This window comes from Pygocentrus nattereri, chromosome 13, assembly GCF_015220715.1.
Source record: "Pygocentrus nattereri isolate fPygNat1 chromosome 13, fPygNat1.pri, whole genome shotgun sequence".
Classification (NCBI taxonomy): domain Eukaryota; kingdom Metazoa; phylum Chordata; class Actinopteri; order Characiformes; family Serrasalmidae; genus Pygocentrus; species Pygocentrus nattereri.
In genome coordinates this window covers 13,904,092-13,921,697 of record NC_051223.1, presented here as the reverse complement: position 1 = coordinate 13,921,697, position 17,606 = coordinate 13,904,092, and the positions used below count along the sequence as shown (strand labels likewise).

Below are 17,606 nucleotides of genomic sequence, written 5' to 3'. Positions count from 1 at the left end.
TCCCCCGATATATGGTCAAATTTCTGACGGAGGTGTGAGTTGAAGATCAATCTGATAGGTTCTTCTGCCAGACGTTCCCAGCAAACCCTCACTATACGTTTGGGCTTGCCTGGTCTGACCGGCATCTTCCCCCACCACCTGATCCAACTCACCACCAGGTGGTGATTAATTGACAGCTCAGCTCCTCTCTTTACCCGAGTGTCCAAAACACATGGCCGCAAGTCCGATGACACGACTACAAAGTCAATCATTGAACTGCGGCCTAGGGTGTCTTGGTGCCATGTGCACTTATGGACATCCTTGTGTTCAAACATGGTGTTCGTGATGCACTCGGGTTCAGATCAGAGAGGCCATTCCTCCCAATCACACCCCTCCAGGTCTCACTGTCATAAAGTCCCCCAGTAGTACAATAGAGTCTCCAGGAGGAGCACTTTCAAGCACCCTTCCCAAGGACTCTAAGAAGGCTGTGTACTCTGAACTGCTGTTCGGTGCATAAGCCAAAAAGAACCACAAAGAACCCAACCCCTACTACTGTCCCTCCCATTGGTGGTGGGTCGATGGGAGGGGGACTCATGTAACTCCTTCGGGCTGGGCCCGGCCGGGCACCATGAGTAAATGCCTGGCCACCGGACGCTCGCTGGCGAGCCCCTCCCCCAGGCCTGGCTCCAGGGTAGGGCCCCGATAACCCTGTTCCGGGCAGGGTACACAAGTCCTGTTTTTGTCTTTTCATAGGGGTTATTATGGATCACACTTTGTCTGACCTGTCACCTAGGACCAGTTTGCCATGGGAGACCCCACCAGGAGCTTTTGCTCCACACAACATAGCTCCTAGGATCATTCAAGCATGCAAACCCCTCCACCACGATAAGGTGGTGATCCATGGAGAGGCCTCATATCATATCTTGGTGAAAATGGAGAAGATCTACTCAAAGATTATCAGGCAAGTTTTAATATCATTTTTTAAATTAATCTTTGACGATAAAATCTCCTACAATTATTACTTTATCATTACACACAGCCAGGTTTGCAGCGAAGTCACTAAATTCTTTTATAAATTCAGAGTATGACCCTGGTGGTCTGTAAATGTTAAATAATGAAAACGCCTTCTTTTTTGTGACCGGATTTGTGACGTGAATAGAGAGGACCTCAAAGGAAGTAAAAGTGTCGCATTGTTTCTGACTAATATCGAGAGTATTTTGGTATATTACACAGACTCCACCTCCCTTGCCTGTTAGTCTTGGCCTATGTGCATAATTATAGCCTACAGGCGTGGCTTCATTTAACGCTAAATATTCATCTGGTCTAACCCACGTTTCAGTAAGACAGAAAAAGTCAAATTTATGATCGCTTATAATTTCATTTACGACGACTGCTTTAGAGTTTAATGATCTTATATTAAGTAGTCCAAGTTTTAGATTGAAGGTCTTAGTGCCATCATCATAACATGGATATATGTTGATAAGGTTATTTATTTATGTTACTGCATCAATGTCCTCGCCATGTGGTTCACACAGGACATCCCATTGTGTAGCCTTCAGATAGCCCCTCGGCAATTCTAAAGCCTCAGGTGACCACTTCCTCACTGTCCTTGTGGTTCACTGCCTGTCTCTGAACCATGGGTTTATACCACAAGTTGAGATGAACCATGTTATGGTCTGAAAGGCCCAGTGGAGGAAGAGCTGTGGATTTATATGCTTCCTTGACATTGGCACACAGTAGGTCCAGAGTCTTGTTCTCTCTCGTCTTGCAGTCCACAAATTGGCTGAAAGTGGGCAGACATAATGAGAGGTTGAACATGGTTGAAGTCTCCAGATGCTGCAATGAATGCACTGGGGCTCTGGTTTTACACCCTTGCAATGGTGGAATAGATGACGTCACGTGGCGTTCGCAGAAGGTGGGATGTACACAGTACACACAATGACTTGGGAGAAATCGCGTGGGAGATAATATGGATGCATAGCTACAACACACAGTTCAATGTCCAGCTTACAGATCACTTCTTTAACCATGATGTGAGCAGGATTACACCATCTGTTGTTCACGAACACAGCCAGCCCTCCTCCCTTCTTCTTACCAGTGCGCTTGTGGTCTCTGTCTCATGGTAGTAAAACCGTTCAGATGAATCAAATCAAATCAAATTTATTTATATAGCGCTTTTTACAACTGATGTTGTCACAAAGCAGCTTTACAAAAATGGGAATCACAGCACAGAGAATCAGACAAAACACTGAACATAATATACAGAATATACAGAACCCCCGTGAGCGCTGAGGCAAGGAAAAACTCCCTCAGAGCTGGAGGAGGAAGAAACCTCGGGAGGACCAAGACTCACATCTAAAGGGGGGACCATCCTACCACTGGTCAGACAACTTATAAGTTAAACATTGAAAAGTCAATTTTACATCCACGCAGTTCTAATATATTCAGGTGTGTATAATCAACAGTGGAAACAATTAGAGTTCATATAGATTTGGATGTGATCTGTAGTGGAGAAGCTGCGTTCCAGAAACTTCCATCAGTCTGGTCAATCAGGGGGACAGGGGGACTTGAGGGTGGGACATCCATCAGTATTGGGCCGGACCGGTGGACAGTCAGTAACTCGGAGGAAGGAAAGATTTAGGAATTAGTTTAGACTGTATTTATGAAGAACAGAAAATGTAAAAAATTATCAGAGTGTGACTAATGACTCCGGCAGGTCTGAATATGACAGCCTAACTAAAGGGAGAGAGCCAGAAGGTAACATAGACACGGAGGCTCCCTGAGACACTGGCATTCACCCACTCCACCGTCCACAAACCTGAGTGACTGCATGTAGTGAGTGACAGCAGCACCAGCATCTCAGTTTACCCACAATTCACTATGTCCATGAACCCCTGGATCTGCAGCCTTATCTAAAGGGAATTAACATTAACTACCAAAAGCTAAACTAAACAAGTAAGTTTTTAGTCTAGACTTAAAGATTGAGACTGTGTCTGAGTCCCGAACATTATCGGGGAGATTATTCCAGAGTTGGGGCGCTTTATAAGAGAAAGCTCTTCCTCCTGCAGAGCTTCTCTGAATTTTGGGAACTACTAGGAAGCCAGCACCCTGTGATCTAAGTAATCGTGGTGGTTCATAATAGGAGATAAGGTCTCTCAGATACTCAGGAGCGAGCCCATGTAGGGCTTTATACGTTAACAGGAGAATTTTATAGTCTATGCGGAATTTGACTGGAAGCCAGTGAAGAGCTGATAGGACTGGACTAATATGGTCAAATTTTCTAGTTTTAGTAAGGACCCTGGCTGCAGCATTTTGAACTAGCTGAAGTTTATTTAAGTTACTGCTAGAACATCCTGACAGTAGCGCATTACAGTAGTCTAGCCTTGACGTAATGAAGGCATGTACTAATTTTTCTGCGTCATGTAAGGATAAAGCATTTCTTAGCTTGGCGATGTTACGGAGATGTAGAAAAGCTGTTTTAGTAACATTAGATATGTGTTTATCAAATGCTAGATCTGAATCTATGATAACGCCAAGATTTTTAGCTGTTGAACCAGGTGTGACTGAGAAGTCGGCCAGATTCAACATTAGGTGTGATAATTTATTTCTAGCAGCTTTAGGGCCTAATAGAAGAACTTCTGTTTTATCACTATTTAATAGAAGAAAGTTGTGTGACATCCATGATTTCACATCTTTTACGCAATCCTCCATTTTCTTTATTCTCTGTTTGTCATCAGGTTTGGCTGATATGAAGAGCTGCGTGTCGTCTGCATAACAATGAAAATTAACATTATGTTTTCTAATAACTTTGCCCAGGGGGAGCATGTATAACGTAAATAATAACGGTCCTAAGATAGAGCCTTGTGGAACTCCATATCTAACCTTTGTATAATTGGAGGGTATATTATTTACCCTCACAAACTGAAAACGATCGGTCAAGTATGATTTGAACCACGATAAGGCAGTTCCAGTTATACCGACCATTTTCTCTAATCTTTCTAGGAGGATATTATGATCTATTGTATCAAAAGCTGCGCTCAGGTCAAGAAGTACCAGTAAAGAAACGCAGCCTTGGTCAGCGGCAAGAAGCAGATCATTTGTTATCTTAACTAGAGCTGTCTCAGTGCTATGATGAGGCCTAAATCCAGATTGGAATTTTTCATAGATCTGGTTTCTTTGCAGATAAGAGCCAAGTTGTTGGGCCACGGCCTTTTCTAAAATCTTAGAAATAAATGGTAAATTTGAAATAGGTCTATAGTTAGATAGTACACTAGGATCAAGATTTGGTTTCTTGATCAAAGGTTTAATTACTGCTAGTTTAAAGGCTTTGGGAACATACCCCAGGTTTAATGATGAGTTTACTATTGTTAATAGTGGTTTAATTATGTCTGGTAATACCTGTTTTAATAGTTTTGTGGGAACTGCATCAAGTGTACAGGTTGTGCAGTTTGATGAGGAGATAATTTTCTCCAGTTCTAAATGATGTAGTGGGTTAAAAACTTCCAACCTGACTTCGGTAGCTGGATTTTGTTCTATATCAGCCACACCAGATGACAGACAAGATGTGCTATTTATCTGTTGAACTTTGTCCCGAATATTTTCGATTTTATTATCAAAATAGTCCATAAAAGCATTGCTAGTGTGGATTGCTGGAATCTGAGGATCAGTACCTGCCTGATTTTTAGTCAGTTTAGAAATAACACTAAAGAGAACTCTAGGGTTGTTTTTATTAATCTCGATCTGAGAGGCCAGATACTCTGAGCGGGCTTTATTAATTTCTCTTCTATATTCAACAATACTGTCTTTCCAAGCAGAGTGGAATACTTCCAGTTTGGTTGATCGCCATTTTCGCTCAAAATTTCGTACTAATTGCTTTAAAGTACGAGTTTGGTCGTTATACCACAGCGCAAGTTTTTTCTGTCTCTCTTTTTTGTGTTTAAGTGGTGCTACACCATCTAAAGTAGACCGGAAGGTATTTTCTAAACAATCAGTTAGTTTGTCTAGTTCTGCTGGGTTACCTGGAGAGTACACTATGGTTGATAAATCAGGAAGGTTATCAGTAAATTGTTGAGCGGTAAAGGGCGTTATTGAACGTTTCATAGAGTAGCTGGGGGATGTACGTATATTATGACTAAGATGAAGTTTAAAAGAAATAAGATAATGATCTGAGATTACTGAGGTTTGAGAAAGAATATCTAGGTTATCTATGCTAACACCCAGGGTCAAAACCAGATCCAGAGTATGATTACAGTAATGCGTAGGTCCTGTTACATTTTGAGCAATACCAACTGAGTCTAGAATTGATGCAAAAGCCTTTTTTAATGAGTCATCAACTTTTTCAAAATGAATGTTGAAGTCTCCTACTATAATTACTTTATCACTACAAACTGCTAAATCTGCAGCGAAATCACTAAATTCTTTTAAAAATTCTACATAGGGTCCTGGTGGTCTGTAAATATTAATTAAAGAAAATGCATTCTGTTTTGTAATTGGATTAATTATATTGATGTAAAGAAGCTCAAAAGAAGTGAAATTATCATAGTGTTTCTGATTGACAGCTAGGGAATTTCTAAAAATTATGCAGACCCCGCCTCCTCTACCGGACGATCTGGGGTTGTGTATATAATTATAGCCTGCAGGGGTGGCTTCGTTTAATGCTAAATATTCATCGGGTCTAATCCAGGTTTCAGTGAGGCACAACACATCAAATTTCTGATCAGTTATGATTTCATTCACTATTACTGCTTTTGAATTTAGAGATCTTATGTTAAGTAAACCAATCTTTAGTTTTGAAGTGCTAGTGCTACAGTCTGGATATGATTGTTTAATATACGTTAGGTTATTTAGATTTACTGTTTGAGTTTTTTGACATTTATGTTTGACTCGGGGGACAGACACAGTCTGAATACATTGGTATCTAGGTAACGTCTCTTTGCAGCTCACAGACGGTCGGTTAAGCCTCTCTGTCTGCGGCCTGGTCCCGGCTCCGGTTTGTCAGCAGCTTCTAAGGCTACTGCTACTCTGCCGACTAACTAAGAGACTATGTGCTATGCTGCACGAAAGTAAGGCAGCACCATCCCGCGTGGGGTGGACACCATCCCTACCTAAAAGACCAGGCTTGCCCTCAAACATTAGCCAGTTGTCTATAAAGCCCACATGATTGTCCGTACACCACTTGGACATCCAGCGGTTCAGCGAAGAAAGCCTGCTGTAAGCTTCATCACCACGCCTCATTGGGATGGGGCCAGAACAGATTACCTCTTCGGACAGCGTCTGGGCCTGTTTAACCACCTCTTTAATATTAGCCTTAGTTACTTCAGACTGCCGCAGACGAATATCATTGGCCCCTACATGAATAACTACCCTCGAATATCTCCTATTTGCTAACAGCCTAAGGTTGCCACTAATGTCCGGTGCTCTGGCTCCCGGTAAGCAGATAACTCTAGCCGCTGGTGCCCCTAAAGGAGTAGCTAATTTCACGTGCCGGACGATAGAATCTCCTATCACCAGAGTACCTTTAACAGGCTCCTCAGCGGGTGCTTCACTGAGCGGGGCAAACCTGTTTGACACGTGAACTGGGGGAGCATGGTGTACAGGTGGGCTGGCTGTGGCCTTTGCAGTAGCATTAGCCTTAGCCTTTCGACTATGCCGCCGAGACGTTACCCATTCGCCCTGCTGTGGGGGCTCTAAGGCCGGAGTCGAGGGGGTACTAGCTCTCCCTGGTGTACCCGGGGCTGCTAACAGTGACCCTTGCTGTCTATCCCTTATTAAACCCCGGATACGCAGCTCTAACTTGTCCACCTTCTCTACCAGGCAGTTAACTAGCTTGCACTTTGAACAAACACCACTATCATTATGACTATCGGTGGAGAAGGGGTCTAAACTAAACATGCCACACTCTGAACAAGAGAAAAACCCAGCAGTAGCCATGACAAAAAAGCACTCACCTTGTTTCAGTTGAAATTAGAAACTAACACAAACCAAACAGCAGCAGCAAACAGCTAATCCAGCAAACCAGAGTAGCAGAGAGCAGCATGTATGCCCTGCATTTAATCATCCCATCCAAATTGAAGTACACTTTTGAAGTATTTCAAAAGATTTTTCTTCAGTTGGATACCATGAAGTTGGATACCATGAAGTCTCCAAAAGTGGTGTCTTTGCGGAACAAACTCCTTTCGTGACTGGTCGCCCTCTGCTGTTTTGGTTGTGCTTTTGAGCAGTGAACTTCTAGATCTGAAGAAGTTGTTTCGACTAAAAAGCATGTTTTCTGAAGCGCTGTCCTGCTGTTAATTGTGTCTGAGGCATTTTCTGAAAGCAGGTGAATATTTGAGTCATGTTTGCTAGAATTCTGCCAATAAGATGAATGTTTTTACGCTCACATTTAATAAATTAGTTTTACTTTGTTTGCCATTGTAACATTTTACTATAAATTACTTAAATTGGGTCTTTTTATAAAAAGTGTTATCTTCTGCTGTGCTACAATGACTTGTTCTTAGATTGCATACTGAGCAAGTCTGGATTCAAGGATCAGTCTTCAAAACCTTTGTAAATTTTATTTGAATGCTGCAGTGTTCACCTTCAGCTACATGAATAAGCGTTCATGTTCACATTAAAAAAATAAGGAATACAAATGGGTGTTTATTGCACCTTAGTCCAAAGACTTTCATGTTCTTAAGAGTTGGTTCTGTGAAAAAAAAAACAGTACAGTTTGTCGGAGACGTGCTTTCAGATTTAGCGATGGCCATTTTGAAAAATTATTGCACTTTCCTAAAGTCATTTTTCAAATGTAATGCTCTTTGCTTTTTCAACGTTTTTGACAGTATATATTATTTTCATATATTTTTGTCAAATGTGCAACTTTTTTTAAGTTACTACACTTTGTTTTGTTTTTTCAGTGAAAAACTATAAATATGCACTTTATTTTTGAAACTTGATGCACTGTTGGTCTCTACTGAAAAGCATGTATTATATGCCATCCAGGTGGTGAGAATTGTTCTGTTTACTAAATAAATCTTTGAAATGTTGTAAATATTTTAATTTGTTTTTTAACAAAGAATATTTACATTTCACCAGAATTATAATAGACTATATCATAAATTATTTTAGAAAAAATACATGATTGGGTTGATTTGAAAAATGTTAAGTAATATTGTATGCAGAAGTTAAGTAGTTTACTGAGAAGAAAGAAAGAAAGGATTGATTGAAGTTCAGTTCACTTATTTAATCTATGTAACATTTAAGTGATGAAACCGAGTTAAAGTTACTTAAATTTATCTGAAATTAAATTTACTTAAAAAAAAGAATGCAGAAAGTTGCAAAACTTTTTAAAAGTAAATTTTACTCATAATTTTTTTCAGTGATCTGGAGTCAGCCTGCAGCACTGTGTTCACCAGTAATTAATCAACCTACGTGCTTATTTATTTTGTGTTTTTACTTTTTCGTGGTTAGCGAGTTAGGCAGTGTTCGCTTGCTATCACTAACGATAGCAAAAATGGAGGGATTTCTGTAAGTAGCCTAATCTTTGGAGATGCCGGCGCTGCAAGTGGATGCTTGAATTTTTCTGACGCTGACTTCAGATGCTCAGTGCAGTGTTGCCAACTCCTCAGTAAGGAAAGTAGCTATTGGCTGTCTTAAAAGTCGCTGGAAGTCGCTAAATGACATCATCGCCTATTTTGCATAATCGTCAATTTGCATGTATTTGAAGCTGTAGAATAAAGGAATAACGTTGTGAGAGAGAAAAAAAGTGAGTAAAAAACACCCTAAATATGATAGAACTACAAATGAACTCTGAATAAATGAGCTTCTTCTGTTGATTCTATTGTTTTTTTTTGCCTTTGAAATAGGCTGTCACTTCTAAAATAACTTCATGATTTTAATTCTTTGTCTAGACCCACATTACATAAATCATTTTACCGTAAATTTCATAAATCAATTTTGTCCTGTGTTGTTAAATGTTAGCATATCAAATTTAATCAAGACTGTTGTGTGGGGTGCTACTGCTACTCTACGTTCAACCGTCCTCCTTTATCTGGGCTTGGGAATGGCAAAGTGACCGTAAAAGAGATACTTTAGTAGAGTTACTTATGTCTTTTTTCAATTTTTTATATATGTATATTTTTATTTATATTTACATCCCGCTCTGTCATTTAGGAGACATTTAGGAGGGCTCCGTAGTGAAAAGAAATAGTTCTATTTATTGGTGTAAGGGTACATATATTCGTCCCATACCATCACGTTACACCCCTACAGTTTAATAAAAAGGACATTTCCAAACCCACTACTGCATTCCAAACGAGGCAGGTAAACCAGCATAACCACTGAACGCCCATGAATTTAAAATGCCAGGTAGATTAATGTTACATTGCAGTGTATTTTAAATTGTCAGCTCATACTGACTGTGCTTATCTAAATGACTTTGAGCAAAATGAACTGATGTTTATTTATTTTTTTGTTATTATATCTGATTCAGGGAAGCCTTTGTTGATCAGACTCCATCTGAGTTATGGTAAGAAAAGAAACAATTCTGTGTTTATTTTCAGTATGTAGAGTTTTGGAGTGTTTTTTGAGATCCCAATTCCCAAATATAGCTATAGCTATTGGATAGCATACAATGCCATAATATACATGTAATAGACACTGACAGGCCACTTCATTAAAACCAACTCTTTTTGAATTGAATGAAGCCTTTATTGTCACATAGTCACCAGAGTAACTAGCGAAATTTTGATCAACCCATCCGAGCACATACAATATGACAAGGGGGGGGGGGCAGGAAAGGAAGACAGGAATAAAATTGCAAAATTTGCCATGGAGACAACCTTGATCGGGCCCAGGCAGAGTCAACAATCAGCAGATCCAGGGAAGTGGGGGGAGGGGTAAAAGAGCGTCTCGCAGCAGTGTTCCTCTGGGGGAGATGTGATGACCAATGGCGATCTCGACCCTGGTGACCTGTACACTACTGTTTGGATTTTGGCTGTACTTCAGTTTTGCTTTTCATTGATAAGTTAGGTTGGTGAGGTGTGGTTTGGGGGGCTATGGCAATGGTAGTGATGTAAACATGTTTAAATGTTCCAGTTTACATGTCATTTTTTGGCTTTAAGGTTAAATGTTTGTAGCTTTTCTTCTCTTATAAGCAATTGTCGGGACCAAAGAGTTCCCCGTCCTCCACTCCTAAGTACCCTATGATGTGGAAAAAAACGTTACTAATTAATTAAAGTTAAATCAAAGTTTTAATTTAATCTGTTATCTAATGTAAAAATGGGTAGCGAATTAAGAAGATTGAAAAAGCATTCTTACAAAAGTTAAAGAAAAGTGAAGAATCAATCTTGCAAAAAGTCAAAGTCAGATGGAAAAACAAAACTTCAGCCGCAGGTTCGGTTCAAAGGGAAGAAAAGGCCCTCTTTATTAGTTCCAATGTGACAAAATGGCTCCCCAATACCAAAATGTGCAGACAATACAAACACATTACATCTTATACCCAAAGATGAGCAACCTTATCACCCCTCCTAGGGGTGAGATCATCGCTCCACTTGTTTTTGATACATCCTGAAATCACCTTGGATACCAATAGAATTTCTCACTCAACTCAAGATATGTTTTTAAATTAATTTTCTCTGCCTTGTTTTATCAGGCCTCCCTATAACTCCCTGTGTCCGTTGTATGTAACACTTTCTTATTAATTTGGCTCAAAAACTGGTTCTTACCAATCCTTATCAGCTAGCCTTCCTATTCCCAGCTAACATCTACTGTAAAAGCAGTTTCTCACTTTTTCTGACCTTCGAGGTTTTTTTCCTACCACAATGGCTCCTTTCATTACACTACCCTGCTTTGTGTCTGGAATAGAGTTCACGTTATCCCATATATGGAAATATTGGGCCTGCTTTTTCTGGTCCCTGTCTGCCTGCCTCAGTTAAATGTTTATAGGCCCGTCTGTCTCAGTGTAGTGTTTATAACTCTGTCTTTAATAATTTCTAAGTTAATTATTATTACAAAGCTTAGGTGATTATTACAAAACAAAAAAGGTGATTTAAGGACATATTTCTTCAAAAACCCAGACACAATGCTGAACTGGGGGATAAACAATGACTGGCCACTTCATTAAAACAACCCCCTTGTATCTACACTCACTGTCCATTTTATCAGGTCCACTTACCATATAGGAGCACTTTGTAGATCTACATTTACAGACTGTAGTCCATCTGTTTCTCTGCATACTTTGTAACCCTGTTCTTCAAATGGTCAGAACCCCCACAGCACCCCCACAGAGCAGGTATTATTTGGGTGGTGAGCTGCAGCGCTGAGAATGATCCACCACTCAAATAATTCCTGCTCTGTGGGGGTGCTGTGGGGGTTCTGACCATTGAAGAACAGGGTTACAGAGAACAAGTATGCAGAGAAACAGATGGACTACAGTCTGTAATTGTAGATTTACAAAGTGACAGTGAATGTAGATACAAGGAGCTGGATTTAATGAAGTGGCCAGTCGGTGTATATGAAAAGTGGCTGTGGCAGTGATGCACACATACAACTTGTTTAATAATACACTGTTTGCTTTAACCCTCTCCATGGATCACCACCTTATCATGGTGGAGGGGTCTGCGTGCTTGAATGAACCTAGGAGCTATGTTGTGTGGAGCAAAAGCTCCTGGTAGGGTCTCCCATGGCAAACTGATCCTAGGTGACAGGTCAGATAAAGTTTGATCCATAATAACCCCTATGAAAAGACAAAAACAGGACTTGTGTACCCTGCCCGGAACAGGGTTATCGGGGCCCCACCCTGGAGCCAGGCCTGGGGGAGGGGCTCGCCAGTGAGCATGTGGTGGCCAGGTATTTACTCATGGTGCCTGGCCAGGCCCAGCCCGAAGGAGTTACATGAGTCCCCCCTCCCATCGACCCACCACCAATGGGAGGGTCAGTAGTAGGGGTTCGGTGCTTTGTGGATCGGGCAGTGTCCGAAGGCGTGGGCCTTGGTGTGAACGTTACCTCACTGGTGGGGAAGGAGCCTGAGTGCGCGATGTTGAGAGATACCGGCTAGATATAGTCTCTGGGCTCTGGGTCCAATCTCCTTGAGAGGGGCTGGACTTTATTCTTTTCTGGAGTTGCCCATGATGAGAGGCGGCGGGCAGGTGTGGGCCTTCTCATAGCCCCTCGACTCGGTGCTTGTATGTTGGGGTTTTCTCCGGTGGACGAGAGGGTAGCTTCCCTACGCCTTCGGGTTGGGGAACGGGTCCCGACTGCTGTCTGTGCTTATGCACCGAACAGCAGTTCAGCGTACCCAGCCTTCTTAGAGTCCTTGGGAAGGGTGCTTGAAAGTGCTCCTCCTGGAGACTCTATTGTCCTACTGGGGGACTTTAACACTCAATGACAGTGGCAGACTGGGCAATGACAGTGAGACCTGGAGGGGTGTGATTGGGAGGAATGGCCTCTCTGATCTGAACCCGAGTGGTGTTCAGTTTTTGGACTTCTGTGCAAACTACAGTTTGTCCATCACGAACACCATGTTTGAACATAAGGATATCCATAAGTGCACCCTGGTCCAGGACACCCTAGGCCGCAGTTCAATGATTGACTTTGTGAGTTGGATCAGGTGGTGAGGGGAAGATGCCGGTCAGACCAGGCAAGCCCAAACGTATAGTGAGGGTTTGCTGGGAACGTCTGGCAGAAGAACCTGTCAGATTGATCTTCAACTCTCATCTCCGTCAGAACTTTGAACAGATATCGGGGGAGGTGGGGGACATTGACTCAGAATGGGCCATGTTCCGTTCCTCCATTGTTGAAGCGGCTGACTGTAAGCCATAAGATAGTTGGTGCCTGTCGGGGCAGTAATCCTCGAACCCGGTGGTGGACACCCCAGGTGATATACATGTGTTTATTATAATACAATTTACATGTACAAATTGTTATTTGGTATAACTAGATATTCAGGATAACTCAAGATACCAGTAAAAATAACACCATGTGTTATTTAGAAATGAGTGGTAAAATTGCTGTATGTCATGTAATTGGAGAGATTAATAATTTACCAAAAGATGCACTTTCACTAAATCTGTGCAACAACGTGAAAGCAGTAGTTTCATGAAGGTGGTGCTGTATATCCTTTAGAACCGACAAAATGATGTTATAATTCCAGTCTAATTTTTCAGCACTTATTCACTTATTCAGCTTTATTAATTGCCATGATTAGATATAACCAGGAGGAGTCTTTGATTTATTGATTTGATTAGACTCTGAATTTTGCAGGTAGAATACATAGCTCTGATGCTGAAATAACATCTCAAAGTTCATTCACTGGAAAAAATGACTTTTTGACTTTGTAAATCGAATGAAGATTATTGAAGTACTTTCTACAAGAATATACTATTACATTCTTATTACTTAATTTCACATATAATTCAGTGAACTACTTGTTTTTCTTTGCTATTGTTTGCTATCAAATACACTCGTAAATGTGACTCTAAATGGCAAAGTAAAATTTACAAGGTTTTTATGATTATTTCGCTTGATGCAAACCAAAACTGAAAACTACTAGTAAAAGTCGCGTACACGTTCACGCGATGACGTCAGATTTCACGGAAAGTTAAACTTGTGGTTTTCGCCTCTCTTCACCACATTCAGCGGTTCAGCGGTTGCCGGGTACATGCATTGGCCGAAGGGGTCTGTGTAATGGTAAGTCCTTACCGTTTAAGAAATAACATTACCGTGCCGGCTATTAATATTCGAGCTGTAGTTTAACTTTCTGTACTCTTGGTGCCAAGTTAGCAGTCGCTAGCGTGAAGGGTAGAAGGATAGGGCAAAAGGTGAGACCGTTAGGTTGAAAATGGTCGTTTAATTGTAGCGACTTTTATAGCGTCCTTGTCCGCTAGTGGCTCTGTACCGGCAAGAGGGGGCTTTTATTTTGACACTTGCGTTTTGATTGATCTCGGCTTCACCCGCTATATAGTCTCGCGCAGGGAGAACGAAGCATCGTTTGATCTCGTGGAGGCAAATCTGAGCTCGGCGTCGGGAAGATCCGTGACGCTGTATGTTGCTAACTTGCATTTTAAACTTTTGGGGAAGACCATAGGAACGTGACTGAGCCTGCTGGCGCCGTGTGTGTGCGAGAAGCCCACATTTACACAGGGAGAGTGGGGGGCTTTCTGAATCAGCAGTGTGGCGTGGCAGATATTGTGTGAGCCCCTGGGGATATCTGGAAGTACTACAAAGTGAAGTTGCGCTGTGCATCCCACCTGCTATAGTTAACCGGTCTGTACGGCCAGCAACAATAGCCACTGTTTTCTTCTTCCCCGTTTTTTTTTTTATCTCTGCATTACATCATTTTAAATAGTTAATAAAGGAATATTTTAGTATATTATTGGGAGGCTTTTTGACCCAGGGCAGCCCTTAGTATTCTACCGCTGGTTAATCTGGTGCCTTTTTAATTTAGGAAGGACGGTTAGGAAGAGCACGCTGAAAGGTAGAGGATATTCCGCCCATTTAAGCCGGGTTTCTGTCCCACCTATATTGAAGGTTGCTGTGTCACGTTTGGTTTATTTTGATTTGATTAGTGTGTATTTGATTGGAAGTATATTTATGTGATTTGTTTTCATCGTCTACTGAATTAATTTAATTGCAGTGTGTAATTTAGTATGGGGGGTTGAACCCAGGCTGGTATTGTGGTTGCTTTTTATGCGTGGTTATTCTACCATTAGTAATTGATAATCCATCGAGGCCCAGATTGTGCTAGGCTGATGTGATTTTAGAAGTGGGTCTGATTAGTGGGGCAAGATTATGCAAAGCTTTGAAAGTGAGAAGTAAGATTTTAAACTTTATATGGGACAGGACTGGTAGCCAGTGTAGCTGGGAGAGAATGGGGGTGATATGAGCTGAACGCTTAGTGTGGGTGAGCACTCTAGCTGCAGAGTTGTGAATGTACTGTAGCTTTTGGATAGACTTTACAGGGAGACCAACAAAGAGGGAGTTACGGTAGTCAATGCGGGACATAACGAAGGCATGAACCAGAGTTTTGGCATCTTTATCAGACAGGAACGGTCAGAGACGAGCAATGTTATGTAAATGAAAGAATGCAGTCTTGATGAGGAATTTGATGTGCAGATCAAAATTGAGTGATGGGTCGAGTAAAACACCAAGATTTCTAACGACAGGTGCAGGCTTAACGAGCAGGCCATCAATACTAACTGAAAAATTGGATGACTTTGATAGTAGAGGTTTATGCATGCAGTGTTAACAAACTAACACTAGTTCATGCCTTGGTGTTGTAGTTGTACCTGCTGAAATGTCAAATGTAACTCCTTATACATAATTAAGTTAAGTCAGCTTGTGAAAAGTGTTCTAGATGTAAAGAGAGTGTCAGACAGGATCGTGAGCCTGAAGTTGGAGGTTGATGAATGCGGAAGTCCAGGAGAGTATTCAGAAGAAAAAGGCAGCTAAGAAAAACTGGGATAACCAGAGAGATGAAGGAAGTAGGCAGGAGTACTGTGAGGCTAGTCGCATAGCGAAAAGAATGGTGGCAAAGGCAAAGGCTCAGGCCTATGATGAGCTGTATGAGAGGCTGGACAGTAAAGAAGGAGTAAAGAACTTGTATCGTTTGGCTAAACAGAGACAGAGCTGGAAAGGATGTACAGCAGGTTAGGCTGATAAAGGCTAGAGAGGGAAATGTACTAGTGAGTGAACAGAGAGTGTTGAGTAGATGGAAGGAGTACTTTGAAGAACTAATGAATGAGGAAAACGAGAGAGAGAGAGAAGGACAACGGGGGGAGAGATAGTGGATCGGGAAGTGCAGAGAATTGGTAAGGTGGAAGTGAGGGCAGCTTTAAAAAGGATGAAGAATGGAAAGGAAGTTGGTCCAAATGACATGCCTGTGGAGGTATGGAGATGTTTAGGAGAGAAGGCAGTGGACTTTTTAACCAGGTTGTTTAACAAAATCCTGGAGAGTGAGAGGATGCCTGATTAGTGGAGAAGTAGTGTACTGGTCCCCATTTTTAAGAACAAGGGTGATGTGCAGAGCTGCAGTAACTACAGAGGTATAACGTTGATGAGCCACACCATGAAGGTATGGGACAGAGTTGTTGAAGCAAGGCTAAGGAGAGAGGTTCAGATCAGTGAGCAGCAGTTTGGTTTCATGCCCAGAGTACCACAGATGCAATTTTTGCATTAAGAGTGTTGGTAGAGAAGTACAGAGAAGGTCAGAAGACATTGTGTCTTTGTGGATCTAGAGAAGGCATATGATAGGGTGCCAAGAGAGGAACTGTGGTACTGCATGAGGAAGTCAGGCGTAGCTGAAAAGTATGTTAGGGTGGTGCAGGACATGTATGAGGATAGTGAGACAGTGGTGAGGTGTGCAGTTGGACAGACAAATGGTTTCAAGGTGAAGGTAGGGTTACATCAGGGATCAGCTTTGAGCCCCTTCTTGTTTGCAATGGTGATGGACAGGTTGACAGATGAGGTCAGGCAGGAGGCTCTATGGACCATGATGTTTGCAGATGACATTGTAATCTGTGGTGAGAGTAGAGAGCAGGTGGAAGAGAATCTGGAGAGGTGGAGGTTTGCACTGGAGAGGAGAGGAATGAAGGTCAGTAGAGACAAGACGGAATACATGTGTGTGAATGAGAGGGAGGCAGGTGGAAAGGTGAAGATGCAAGGAGTAGAGGTCGTAAAGGTGGATGACTTCAAATATCTTGAGTCAACCATCCAGAGCAATGGACAGTGTAGAAAAGAGGTGAAGAAGAGGGTGCAGGCAGGATGGAGTGGGTGGAGATGGGTGTCAGCGCTGATGTGTGACAGAAGGATAGCAGCAAGAGTGAAAGGGAAGGTTTACAAGACAGTAGTGCATCCTGCTATGATGTATGGTTTGGAGACTGTGGCTCTGTCTAAAAGACAGGAGGCTGAGCTGGAGGTGGCGGAGATGAAGATGCTGAGATTTTCGTTGGGAGTGACAAGGATGGACAAGATAAGAAATGAAATTGAAATGATTCGAAATCGGAGGGGCAGTGAAGGTGGAGCAGTTTGGAGATAAAGCCAGAGAGGCCAGGTTGAGATGGTTTGGACATGTGTTGAGGAGGAATAGTGGATATATTGGTCGAACAATGTTGGAGGTGGAGCTGCCGGGTAGAAGGAGAAGAGGTAGACCTCAGAGAAGGTTTATGGATGTAGTGATGGTGGACATGGAGATGGTTGTTGTAAAAGTAGAGGAGGCAGTGGATAGGGCAAGTGGAGGCAGATGATCCGCTGTGGCGACCCCTAAAGGGAGCAGCCTAAAGAAGAAGAAAGATGCAGGGCATGGTGACATAGTGCACTAAAAAGAACTGATGACTATCTTGAAAGGGTAGTATCTTAAATTCAGCCGAAAGAAGAAGTGTTGTGGGTGTAATTATATATATATATATATATATATATATATATATATATATATATATATATATATATATATATATATATATATATATATATATATATATATATATACACACACACACACACACACACACACACACACACACACACACACACTACTATACTATGTGTGCATTATTTTAGCAGGAATAGCTGGACAGCTATTTATTCCACTATTGACATGCCACTTGACTAAGACTTGGATCTTATTCTAGGCAAGTCGAACACACTCACCAAAC

The 17,606-nt window shown here is 41.7% G+C and overlaps 1 protein-coding gene across 1 annotated transcript; it reads right to left on the bottom strand.

Moving 5' to 3' along the window:
- Positions 1–1,563: 1,563 nt before the first annotated feature.
- LOC119265013 lies at positions 1,564–6,997 on the bottom strand. The gene is made up of 2 exons (XM_037544281.1): positions 6,028–6,997; positions 1,564–1,815 (listed from the first exon to the last, which is right to left on the bottom strand). Exons 1-2 carry the CDS (start codon positions 6,907–6,909, stop codon positions 1,564–1,566), a joined length of 1,134 nt encoding a protein of 377 aa, XP_037400178.1. The 5' UTR covers positions 6,910–6,997.
- Between the last annotated feature and the right edge of the window lie 10,609 nt (positions 6,998–17,606).